General features: G+C 41.9%; 2 protein-coding genes across 5 annotated transcripts in view; one reads left to right on the top strand and one right to left on the bottom strand.

Moving 5' to 3' along the window:
- The window catches only part of wdpcp (WD repeat containing planar cell polarity effector), a 99,102-nt gene extending 94,730 nt beyond the window's left edge, over positions 1 to 4,372 (bottom strand). The window contains exons 1-2 of one of the 4 annotated variants that reach the window (XM_071205577.1): positions 4,020 to 4,372; positions 3,709 to 3,920 (exon numbers count right to left, since the gene is read on the bottom strand). In XM_071205577.1, coding sequence (XP_071061678.1) covers positions 3,709 to 3,822 — 114 coding nt within the window. In that variant the 5' untranslated portion in view covers positions 3,823 to 3,920; positions 4,020 to 4,372. Of the gene's footprint in view, positions 1 to 3,708 lie in introns of all 4 variants that reach the window. The other 3 variants (XM_034100782.2, XR_011644435.1, XM_034100783.2) reach the window with 3 other exon arrangements.
- A 60-nt stretch (positions 4,373 to 4,432) lies between these two features.
- Positions 4,433 to 12,170, top strand: mdh1ab (malate dehydrogenase 1Ab, NAD (soluble)). The gene is made up of 9 exons (XM_034100785.2): positions 4,433 to 4,524; positions 5,011 to 5,109; positions 5,592 to 5,688; positions 8,727 to 8,902; positions 9,403 to 9,525; positions 9,620 to 9,796; positions 10,599 to 10,712; positions 11,308 to 11,397; positions 11,513 to 12,170. The coding sequence occupies exons 1-9, from the start codon at positions 4,522 to 4,524 to the stop codon at positions 11,633 to 11,635; spliced, it is 1,002 nt and encodes a 333-aa protein (XP_033956676.1). The 5' UTR covers positions 4,433 to 4,521; the 3' UTR covers positions 11,636 to 12,170.
- Positions 12,171 to 12,401: the final 231 nt, after the last annotated feature.

Below are 12,401 nucleotides of genomic sequence, written 5' to 3'. Positions count from 1 at the left end.
AGGGACTTGGCTTGGCAGCTGGAAGGTCACCAGTTCAAGTCCCGGAAAGACCAAGTGCTACCGAGGTGTCCCTGAGCAAGGCACCGTTCCCTACACTGCTTCCCGGGCGCCGTACATAATGGCAGCCCACTGCTCCGAACACTAGGATGGGTCAAATGCAGAGAAACCGTTTCGTTACATGGTACCTGTACTACGTAATGACAATAAGTTGAATCTATCTATACATATTTAAACTGTTCCCATCTGAGGTAAAGGCACTTCAGGTTTTAGGACAATTTGTGGTTTAGCCAACTCATGCACCTTTTGTTGGCAAACAGCAAACGGGTGTGAAGTTACTCGCTTGCACACATACCAAATGTCGGAATGATAATTATAACTGGTAATTTGACTCTTCAGTAATACGCCCGGTTCTTAAAGGCAAGACGACTGCTGCAGCAACAAGTGTTTTCGGAGAGTCTTCACCACATATCCATCAACACCAGTTTCAAAGGCTATGATAAGAGACATCCAAGAATCACCGACCACAGCCATACACTGACACCTAGTGGGAAGTCACGGTCACTGCACATATCAGACACGGACAGCACCAGGTCACGTTGGCTCGTTTTAAACAGAGCTGCAGTCTGCATGACAATGTAAGGGACGGAAAAAAAAGAGTACAATTAATCTGCTGCTATGATCATTCTAAAGCTTCATCAACTTATCTAAGACGGGAATATGACAACGCTTAGACACAGATATGTCATAAAGTAAACAAGGCGATGGCACAGGGCGTTGAATATGATGGGAGATAGCCGTGATGATGGTGTAATTGTGTGTTGTGTTTGCGTGTTGTTTATGTATCGAATGTGGATGTACTCGTGTGAATGGCACCTGCTATCTCTCCATGTCTGCCTGTACACTGTGAGAGCTATTTGGTCTAGCACGGCAGATAAGAGGGTGATGTGGAGGCCGGTGGGTGTGCTGGCAATCTGCCTCCCAGACACCAACGTAACAGGGTCACTCAGGTGCACTCTGCAGGGACAAGTGCAGGAGCAGAATAGGAGGAGATAAAGTAGGAGAGGACAGAAAAGGGTGGAGGTGAGGGAGGTGAAATGACAAGGGGAACAAAAGAGGAGATGGAGTGGACAAAGGACGGTCAGCAGAGGAGACAGACACCGTACAGAGAAAGAGACGTCATGAACTTATCGAGAATGTACACCTTTAAGCGTGACAGTAAAGTGTGTGTGCACATGTATAGGTGTTACTACGTGTATGCAGTTCAGGATTTGTGCACGTGAGCCCACTCCACTCGCTTCTGCGGGGCTCCAATTTGGCCTGGTGGGCGGGACAAAACACCCACAATGCCGATTGTTTTCACAGCACACACACACAGAGGATCAGGCCGGCGTGGCACACTGGCACTAGATATTATCATGTGTGCCGCTGCTGTTTTTAGTTTCATTCTGATTTCCTTTTTACAAAGACGAAGCCTGCCCTAATCCCCTCACGTCAACCTGATAGGGAGACTGCCAGAGAGGAAAATACACATTGGAGACTCACTTGTAAATTACAGTTACAGCAACAACAGACTCTTTCAAATGCGAGTTGATGAAAAGTCAGAACTGTCACAAGTCACAACAAAACTTTGGTCAGAAGTAATATCATTAATGTCTGAATCTTTAAAAGTTAATTTCCCTACATGTCCCATTGCATGTTTACTGGGTCTCAAGCCAGATGGCAATGTTGCAAGGACTGCCGATCGGCTCTGGACATCGGGCTGTTTAGCCACAGAAAGACTCATGCTACTAAACTGGAAGGAACGCAAACCAGCCTGCTTTACGAGGGACTCGTGGCTGAGGGAGTATCTGGACCCACTGAACATGGAGCGTGCAGCTTCTCTGCTGGGGGATTTAGAGGGGAAACAGGAGGATTGCGGTTCACTGTCCGCAGCCCTCCTATCTGACCCTGTCAATATGGCATCTCCTGTGTAATGTATTGTGTATGTAATGTCCTGTGTATGTCACAATCAGCTGTCTTAGGAAGTCATCCTTGCATCCCAAAAAAATAAAAAGATATGTCACAAGTCGTTATAGTAATGCAATGTAGTTTTAATGTTGATTAGTAGAAACAACTACTTTTCAGGCCTAGAAAACCCTTTTAATCCATAATTTTGCATGGCAACCTTGATCGTGTAACTTCATAGCGTGAAGAAAAGGCACCACGTACAATCAAAACAGGTCATTCATGTTCCTTAGATATCACACCAGTTAGCTAACTGACAGTAATTATCCCCCGTTAATAAAAGAGTTGAACAAAGGACTATACGATCAAACGTAGGGCAAGGCATATTTGAAGGCCCTCCAATAAATGTAATACAGCCGGAGTATGATCCTCCAGCAGTATGCCATGCAGCCAACAGACAGCTTTGAGCACCTGTTTGTCCAATACTGACACCCCTGACAGACAAGCTGCCACACAGAGGGGTAAATGTGAGCCGAGAGGAACCCTGCCAGGCTGCGGCAGCTGCTTCAAACGTCTCTGAATCAGGCGGCTCTTACACACAGCCTTTTGAGGAGGGAAGGGTCTGTGTCAGTCAGCCCCTGTCACTGGCAGGTGGACACCTTAACATTAGGGCCAGTTTTGGGCTTTGGATGGAGAATAAGTGGTGGCTTGAGATCATGTTGTGTCATCAGGATGAAAGAATGAAAGATCGACTGTACATGGATGAATAATAGATCAGTGAATATTTCAAGCAGTAGAAACTTGCCACAAACACTTAATCGGTTTTATCCACAATTAGGTTGCGTCATAACACTGCAGAGAGCCAGCCAAGCTATAGCCCACATGAGACCACAGTCTGACACCAGCTCAGTGTAACACCATCTCCTCTGCTTTTTGTTGGAGTCAGGTAATGAGCCTGTAATGAGGCCATGAAATATTGATCACCAGCCTCACCTAACACTGGGCCTCCATAGGGGTCCTCTCAACTCAAAACAACATAGTAGAAAGAAACATGTACGCATCTCTTGCTGCTGAAGAACCAAAGATGAGCAGTTGTGTTCTTATATTGTATCTATATTCGATAAACACTACGGTACATAGTTAGGCTATATTCTGCCATATACATCTTCCTACTCTGTGTCAGCCTTGTAGTTTGTTTATTAAGAATTATCTTTATATGTTTGCTGGCAACTAATTGTTCTTGTTTTGTTTTCTTGTTATATGTTCTTAAAAAAAAAAGCACAGTTTCACATCAAAAATAAAACTACAACAGTGTAAAATACTCTGTTAAAGTAAACATCCTGCATGACATCTTATTAAGTAAAAGGTACTAAATAATTGGCATTAAAATACACTTAAAGTACCAAAAGTAAAAGTTAATTCAGAATTATATTCAATTACGGCATTGTTATTTTTGATGCATTGTGTTCACTGCAACTGGTAAATGTAGAGCTACTTTTAATAACCTTAGAATCTAATATATAATCTGAATCTGTAAAGTAACTAGTAACTAATTTGATCAAATAAATGTAGTCGTGTAGAAGTAAAAGGTGTCTTAAATACCCCCCAAAGTACCCCAAAATCATACAGCACTTGAGTAAATGTACTTCAATACAATACCACTGATAAACAGCATTGACAATAGTGGAGAGGGATGAAGATTGAGACTCAGACTGAGAGAGGAAGAAAGAGATGAGAAAGGTTAGTTAGCTATCATTAACTTACCTCAAATACTGCAGTGATGAAGACAGCAAAGTAAAAGAGTGTGTGCTCTCCCCTTGGCTGCTCAGCTTCAGTAGATATCAAACTAATAACACCTAAATCATGCCTTTCACACATACATCCATGCTTTCATCCATCCATCTTCTCCCGCTTATCCGTGGTCGGGTCGCGGGGGTAGCAGTTCCAGCAGAGAGCCCCAAACTTTCTTTCCCCTGCTTTCACAGCAAACATAAATAGTAAGCCATGTTTGGTTGATAAAGACAACACGTGAAGTAGCTGTTTGCTCTAGTAAGCTAGCATTATCCAAACTTAACCTGCTATTCACTGAGACGTCAACCAGTTATTGTTACGTTTCATATCGATAACTTATGTTGATGCCTCTTTTCGGTCCACATGTTGGTCTTTCTTGCTAACGAGTGGCTAAGCTAAAGTATAAACAAACTGTACTCCTGAGGCAGGTCGAACTGGTCGCTAAGCAACGACAAGCAGTACTTTTAGGGCTATGCTAACCAGCTAGCTCATTAGCGACAATGAAACGCAACTAGTTAGCTCAATAAACAGACATTACATATGAAAGCCTGGTTGTATAGCATAAGTTGTTCAAATATGACCGATAGCGCCCTTTTCTTTTACGGGATAACTTCTTCATTTTTGACAAAGAACTACATTACCTAGTATTCAAAACTACAATTACCCGGATGTAAAATCTGCCGTCAGATGGTTGCAAGTGTCGTGATGCTCTCAGGACTTAAATAGGAGTGACCTGCTGGTTGAGCGATAAGTGGGAGTGAGAGCAGTTCAGCCTACCGTGTGAACATGGTGAGTACAGCTAGCGAATATATCGGTGTATTTGGTATTGCATGTCTAACGCAGATTAAACCACAGTTATTCCGATTGTAACGATGAGAATTTCACAAACGTGTGCAAAGTTATTCAAAGTTGATCTATTCTTGCATTCTGGCTGACAGCATGACGCAACCTAACCGTTGGAGTTTATTACATTTGATGTATCCTTTTGTCACTTGTGTAGCTACTTTAGTCATTTTCAGGAGATTGAATGACAAAGATGGCGTTGAACTTAAAAAAGTGTGTCCTGCATTTGATATGCAACATAGAGACCTGTATGAAAAGCACAGTCTATTTTTAAAGTGCCCCCCCCTGCTTTAGTAAATCCTGTTGACAAGAATAGACACCCAGTCAGGCATCCACGTGCACTGGACAATTAAAGGGTCACTGGCATGCCCCGCTGTGAAATCAATGCTAATATTACTAACAGCACTGTTTTGTGTACCTTTTGTCTTGCAGTCTGAGCCTATTAGAGTTCTGGTGACCGGCGCTGCTGGGCAGATTGCCTATTCCCTGCTGTTCAGCATTGCCAAGGGAGATGTCTTTGGCAAAGATCAGGTAAGGAAGGGCTTTGTCATGCTCTCAATTCCCTTATCTCATTAGGGAGTGTAAGGTCAGTATCACACGAGACACACGGGGCACAGAGAGCCCCAGGCAAAACAGCTGTAAATATCACAAATGTTTACAGTTCAAATCTAGGGGTGACATTGAACAGATTTTTTCCCACTGAGAAGTGATCAGATTGCACTCACAAGTTTAAGCGCCCTTTGATGAGCCAGGGTTGACCTTGAAGTCAATTAAATAGATCTTGTACGAGGCTCTTAGGCCAACTTAAAAAGAACTTGATCCATTTGGCTCATGCAATCATCAGTGATCCAAATGGCTTAAAGCCTCCACACTGTTCCAGAAACAACTAATTCCCCACTGGCCTATCATTATACATGGGAATTTAGATTTCAAGTACATTAAAAAAAAATTCCAGCATGTTATTATTCATTTCAAACCATTCATCCTACTTCCTTCCCTCTTTCTTCTGTCAGCCAGTCATCTTGCTCCTTTTGGACATTACACCCATGTTGCCAGTCCTGGAGGGTGTCGTCATGGAGCTGCAGGACTGTGCCCTCCCACTTCTGAGAGGTAACAACTAAACACTATTAATAACATCATAATACGTTATTGAAATACTTGAATTAAATATCACTGTTCCCCTTAACATCCTGTCATTGGAGCAGTTGTAGTTACGAGGAGATTCTGGGGTAAAGATGCGGCGGACAGTTTTTTTTGTTTTGATTTTTAAGTTGTCTACACTTTTGAAGGAATACAACTTCTGCCTGGTTGTCCCAAGAGAAGGTGATGCATGTTTGCTGTAATGTTTTGATAATTGCCACCAAGGACTCTCTTTGTGTCAAAGGATTCCGGTCTGTTCTTCCCAAACTCACTCATTTGCTGTGTAACATCACTATTTTAAAGAGCGTTGGTTACTTTACCTCCGATTTCCATCTTATCCTTTTCTTACTATACTATTTATATGGTAAAGCCTATTAATTGTAACCATATGCTGTCTTCTAAAATAATAAGGTATGCTAAGGCACTGATGATTGTCCGCTTATGATATCCAGTGGTAGCTGAGCATCTGATCACACCGAGGCTATTTGTCCATCCCATCAAGGATTATACATACATACATTTTAAATTAAATGATTACATATAAACAGTATAGGACGGACAAATGTTTTCATAGTTGCTGAATCCGGAACAAAACATTGAGGTGCAAACTAAATCTCTTTTTGTATGTTACTACACCTAGAATATTATTCACCACTTGCTCTGCAGCGCTCCCAACTATTGGAGATGGATACATTTGAATACTATGGAGTTTTTAAATAATTTTTCTCAGAGGACCAAATATTTGTCAGTGTAAGGATGCTAATACAGTTCGGACTTATTTCCTTCTCAAAGACACTTGATAACTATAGGCACTGGTTTTTATTGGGACTTTTGGTGTCATCAGTGTAACCGACATCAGTCGTGAGGCGCCATTATGTGCCATCTCCATTGTGACCTGGAATTTTTCCTTTGAATTGGTGCTGTCCTTTGCTTTGTTCGGACATGGGATGTGAGAGGCCCCTGTATTAACCAACTGTGCTGCAAAGACAACGCTTCATGCACTGAGATGGGCCCAGCCGCACAATACTGCTCGCACATGGGATACAGACCAAATGTGTGTCATTTAGAAAGGGTGCAAAAGGTTTTGGATGAGAAATGTCCCAGTTATTAATTATCAGACATGTGGACTGACAAGACTTTGGCTGTGAACTTTGTTTCCTTTGGTATAATTGTTTAAAGGAGTGGATAATTATTTGGAATGCCTGATGCAAACATTAATTCAATACAACTGAGAACCTGTTTCTGTTTATCAGTGAGAAATGGCACTAATATGAGCTATAAATGGGCCCAAAAATGCAGTGTGCGAAAAAGTACACGTCCCACCGTCCGGGACGTTATTTACAATATGGGACAAGTAGGGACAAGTAGTGATTTATTGACAAATTATTGATACATTCAGTTTACAAAAGACAGAACTCATTCGCAAATTGTACGTGTCCTCCATTGGTCGTTTAGAAATGTTAGTTTCGGTTCTGCTTGTCGATTCCTAAGGAAATGCATCTCGCCGCTTTCTGTACAGTTAGACGGGGGCTGGGCGGGAAGTGTAGCACGGTGGCCGGGTTGGGAAGCAAAACTCGGTTCCGAGTAGGAACAATTGTCCGGTACCGGGATTAATAAGAGTTGTGAGGAGGCGAGGCCGAGCCCCGAGCCCCGCGGACTGCAGCTCTCTCTATGCTCCGTATCCGCTGCACGGTGCAGCTCAGCCTCTCTCTCTTTCTATACACAGCAGATCCGCTGCCCGTTTAACAGCCTCATCTTTGTCAAACTTTCTTATGTTCTTTCTCTAATGCGTAATGAAGGTTGTTAAGCGTTTTAGCTCCTATGTTGTTAATATTGACCACCATTTCCTTTATGAAGTGAAGCAGCCTCCCTGTCTGTGTCCTCGCGCTGTCCTCACATCCCCGGACCCCCAGACTCGGAGGAGCACAGGGATGTCAGTACTGTTTATGAAGCAGGGTATAGAAAGTACATTATTGAAATGAAAATACTATTTATTTACTTTTACAAACAGTGAGCAGCTGGGCAGCTGCAGCATGTGTATTGCAGGACATGTGTAAGCGTCTTTGAGTTGTAGAAAAGCGCTAGGCCTTAGGCTATAAATATAATGATTTATTATTAGGTTTTGTCCTATGTGTTGGACATGTGTGGTTGGACTCTGTCTCACAGGCAGGTTGCAGTGTAACATCAAAGGAGACTGGGCTAACTGTACATTCTCAAACTGCACCACTTAGAACTAACTAAACAATGCAGAGATTATTTTTACATAATTGTATTCAATAACCGTAAGAAATTAAACAGTATGAAGTGATTTGTAAATAGGAATACAGATTTGACTTAATGTTTTCATAAATATATTTTTCTCCCAGTTTGTCATGGGACTTATTTTTACCCTCTCAAAGAACTGGAACCGAAAATAACCGGAATCGAAAAGCAGAACCGGAATCGTTAAAATCCAAACGATACCCAACCCTTTGTGTGATGCAGTAAAATCTTACGTCGTAAAAACCGTGGGAAAGTGTAAGATACGATGACGAAGAAGAAGATTCCAGTGGCCCCAATTGTTGTCCATTCTGGACAAGTGAAAAATGTATTCGGACAAGTAAATTGCCAAACTCACTTGTCCATGGACAAGTACTCTCTAAACACTTTTTCTCACACTGTATTTTTGCTTTAGAGATGGTCAATACCTGTGTGTAATTTTCAGCTGGAAAACAAAAATACTGAAGAACAAAAATAAATGTCAGTTTAGAAGAAAGTTGAAACTCCTGGGAGCTGCCTGAGGGAAGCACGCCAAGAAACAGATGTGATTTTCTTTATGCTTACACCTTCAGAAACATTGCAGACATGATCTCAAAACCTTGACAGATAAAGTTAGTAAAATCATTGACAAAACTGTAAAACCTTGTGCTTCAAGTTTTACCGTAAAGTGACTTTTTGTCAAGGAGTAAACTGTGAATGAATGATTATAAACCTTCAACCAGTAATGTTTTCCCTTTCTTTCTCCACAGAGATTGTCCCCACTGACAAGGAGGAGGTGGGCTTCAAGGACCTGGACGCCGCCATCTTGGTTGGCTCGATGCCCCGCAGGGAAGGCATGGAGAGGAAGGACCTGCTCAAGGCCAACGTGGCCATCTTCAAGAGCCAGGGATCCGCCCTGGAGAAGTATGCCAAGAAGACTGTCAAGGTACTGAGAGGCAATTTAGACCTGCACTGACACGCACATTTAACGACACGGCCTCTCCTTTTTTTTTTAACTGTAGATTAAACTATTCTGCTTATGGCTAAATGACTTGTATTGCATTGTTTGGATGATCGCCATTTTTCAGAGCCCTCTTGTTGCTGTGTAAAATATCTGTTCTATCATAAAAAGCCTATTACAAGTCTGCTTGTTAAGGGGATGTGTAAGAATAACATTTTGATCCTACGGCAGCTTTTAAATCAAGTTCCTCTCTCCAAAGGAACAAATATGAATAGTAATACATTTTATTTTACTTTTTAAGGTACACAAAGACCCTTTACATACAGATTAGAATTAATAAAATAACAACAAACACAGATTTACAGTTTTAAATGACAGGACTATAAGTGAACTGTTATTAATCTGTTACAATAATGAGGTTACATTAAGTTAGAAAGGATGAGTCCCTAAGGTTTTCTTTTTAAGTTTTCTTTTTGTGTTTTTAGGTGCTGGTTGTAGGAAATCCAGCCAACACCAACTGTCTGATTGCAGCCAAGTCTGCTCCCTCCATCCCCAAAGAGAACTTCTCCTGCCTCACCCGTCTGGACCACAACAGGGCCCGCTCTCAGGTACCCTCCTTTAGAGTCACATTTGTACTTCCAAACTTGTCTTCACGTGTTAGATTCCCAGACTTTAACCTGACTTTGTTCTCCTGTCCTGCAGGTGGCGATGCGCTGTTGCGTCCCTGCAACCAATGTGAAGAATGTGATCATCTGGGGCAACCACTCGTCCACCCAGTACCCCGACGTGCACCACTGCCTGGTCAACATGTCCGGCAGCGAGCTCGCCTGCTTTGAGGCCGTCAAGGATGATGCCTGGCTCAAAGGAGATTTCATCGCTGTGAGTTGAAACTATTGGACTGTGAGAGATATTTCTATGGTTCCTGTGACTGATGCTTAAGATGCAGAATATGAGAAACCAATACTCTGCAGGTCTGCTAAAGTATATGAAAATCACACGTTTAGCCTGGCCTCTCAAACAAATGTCACATGTCAAGAACACAGAACATACTACATCAAATGTATTGTTATGTAATTTCTAAAGCTGGTAATGGGACTGAAAGTGACAGAAGTAATTGTTTCAGAATAAATAGTTATTTCATCTTTCAAATATGTATTTTAAATCTTAAACCTCCAGAGGATTTGCAGACATTATCTCAAAACCTTGAAGATTCAAAACAAAACTAGACGCACAGCTTAAAGGTGGGGTAGGTAATTTTGGAGAAACCAGCTCGAGATCGCTAGAATTTGAAAATACACAACCGGAAAAAGTCTGCCACTTCCTCACAGAGCCCCTCCTCCAACACACACGAACGCGCACATGACCAATGAGGGCACGAGATAAGTTTGTGCCCCGATGGAAGGCTGACAGGCAGGTAGGCCATCCAGTTATTGTGCTTTTTACAGTACCACGGCTTCCACAGATGACGTTTTTTTTATAGATTTTTTGTCAAAGCACTTCAGATATTCATTGCTGTCGGGATGTTAAGAGCATTCCATGGAATATAACAAAGTGTATCTCGAGCCGGTTTCTCAAACTTACCTACCCCACCTTTAATAACACTATCCTGGCTCAGTTATTCTGTTCACAATCCCATTGACTGCCACTGTTTCATGTGATGGTCCATGTTCCTGTTTTGCAGACAGTGCAGCAGAGAGGCGCTGCCGTCATCAAGGCCAGGAAGCTGTCCAGCGCCATGTCTGCAGCCAAGGCCATCTGTGACCACATGAGAGACATCTGGTCCGGCACCCCTGAGGTAAACACCATATTTAATTATACTACAGTAGTGACGTGAGAATGTCTGCCGGTTGCCATTCTGTTGAGAAGTGGCTGTTACTTAGTGAGCAACAAACACAAATCCCCAATCCTTGTTTTTTTGGATATTTTAAGGTGAAAAGAAACAGAATATGATTTGTTGTTCCTGTAATTGAGACTGATGTAGCTTATCAAGGTATTTATATTAAGGGTTGTATACAGTATTAAGGGTGTGCCTACATATTTGTGTTGCCTACCTGAGAGGTTAAAATTGTGCACATATTACACACACACCATGGGGTATTCATGGCTTCATAAATCTGAGAAGAAGAGCACACATGCATATTTCTCTGTTGGTGCTCATTCATGAATGTACACCGACTTTTAGGAGTGTGACAAAGTAATTATCTGGCTGATGTTCTTTGTGCTAGAAGAAGATGAAGTCGTGTCTTTGATTTCAGACGCGTTACATATTGCTCTGGGAAATGCTAGCGTTAAGTGTTTCTTAATCTCTGTGATAACCAAATGCCACATCTAGGTAAGGACAATCCTATTGGAAAGGCTGTTTCAAGCAGTATCTCCTTATTCCTTTTCAGGGTGAGTTCATCTCCATGGGGGTTTACTCCTCTGGCAACAGGTATGGAGTCCCTGAAGACCTCATCTACTCATTCCCTGTCCAGATCAAGGTAAAACTCATCTAACCTTGTTATCTAATACTGTAGCTAGCAGTGAACTACGTCATTTCTGTCGGAAGCTTGTGTTCCAAAATACAAAACGTATAAATGTATTTTGTTTCCTCAGGGGAAGTCCTGGAAGATAGTGGAGGGTCTGACCATCAACGAGTTTTCCCAATCAAAGATGGAAGCCACAGCGGCCGAGCTGATCGAGGAGAGAGACACAGCTGTGTCCTTCCTGGGAGTATGACTAGACCCGGCAAAGCCCACCAACCAACACTTAGACAGACCCAAAACTCCGGACGCACGCCTGTGATAAAGCACTCTATAAATCCCTGCATTCTTTTGTGTGTGTATGTTTAGGAGAGTGAGTCAGTGTTTATGAGTGTGAAGATGGAATTACACTTGTGTGTTGGGAAGCTAACCCATTGCACCCTTATGTGCACCTTTTCAAAAATGTAAATCGGCTACAGAGCTCTCGGACGGAGACAGTAATGGGTTGATTGTACGTCCATTCACACATTTAATGGTTGTGAAAATGTTCTGTCTACTTTGGCTATTGCAAAGCATGTTGTCTATTTAATAGACACGCACAAGACTCTTCACTATGACGCACAAGTATAACTCTATACTAAATGTCCACCAAATTTGTTACAAGCTATTTTACAATAATTTGTCTCCAGGTGAAACATGGATGGTTGTTACATTTACTCAATGATGTACTAAGTCCTCCAACACTGGGATGGATAACTTTTAAACCAAACGATAAAATATTAAAAACTCTACTTGTATTTTTTGCTGATTTTACATACATTTTCAAAGTATGTTGATAATTTTATAGGAAAATGTAGCTGTAATGTACTTCCAGGTTTTCTTTATGTTTGTACCAGGAAGTATGGAGGGTGAAAGTACCAGTTTATTGTATATCACTGTTCTATGCCCATAGGTGTATATAGACAACAATATCAAGGTTGTGTTATTGATGGTGGTGGGGACAATTTCTCCAGATTTAACAT

The sequence above is a fragment of the Pseudochaenichthys georgianus genome, chromosome 15 (assembly GCF_902827115.2).
Source record: "Pseudochaenichthys georgianus chromosome 15, fPseGeo1.2, whole genome shotgun sequence".
NCBI lineage: Eukaryota > Metazoa > Chordata > Actinopteri > Perciformes > Channichthyidae > Pseudochaenichthys > Pseudochaenichthys georgianus.
The sequence above is the reverse complement of the archived record's forward strand: the minus strand, read 5'-3'. Positions and strand labels throughout refer to the sequence as shown.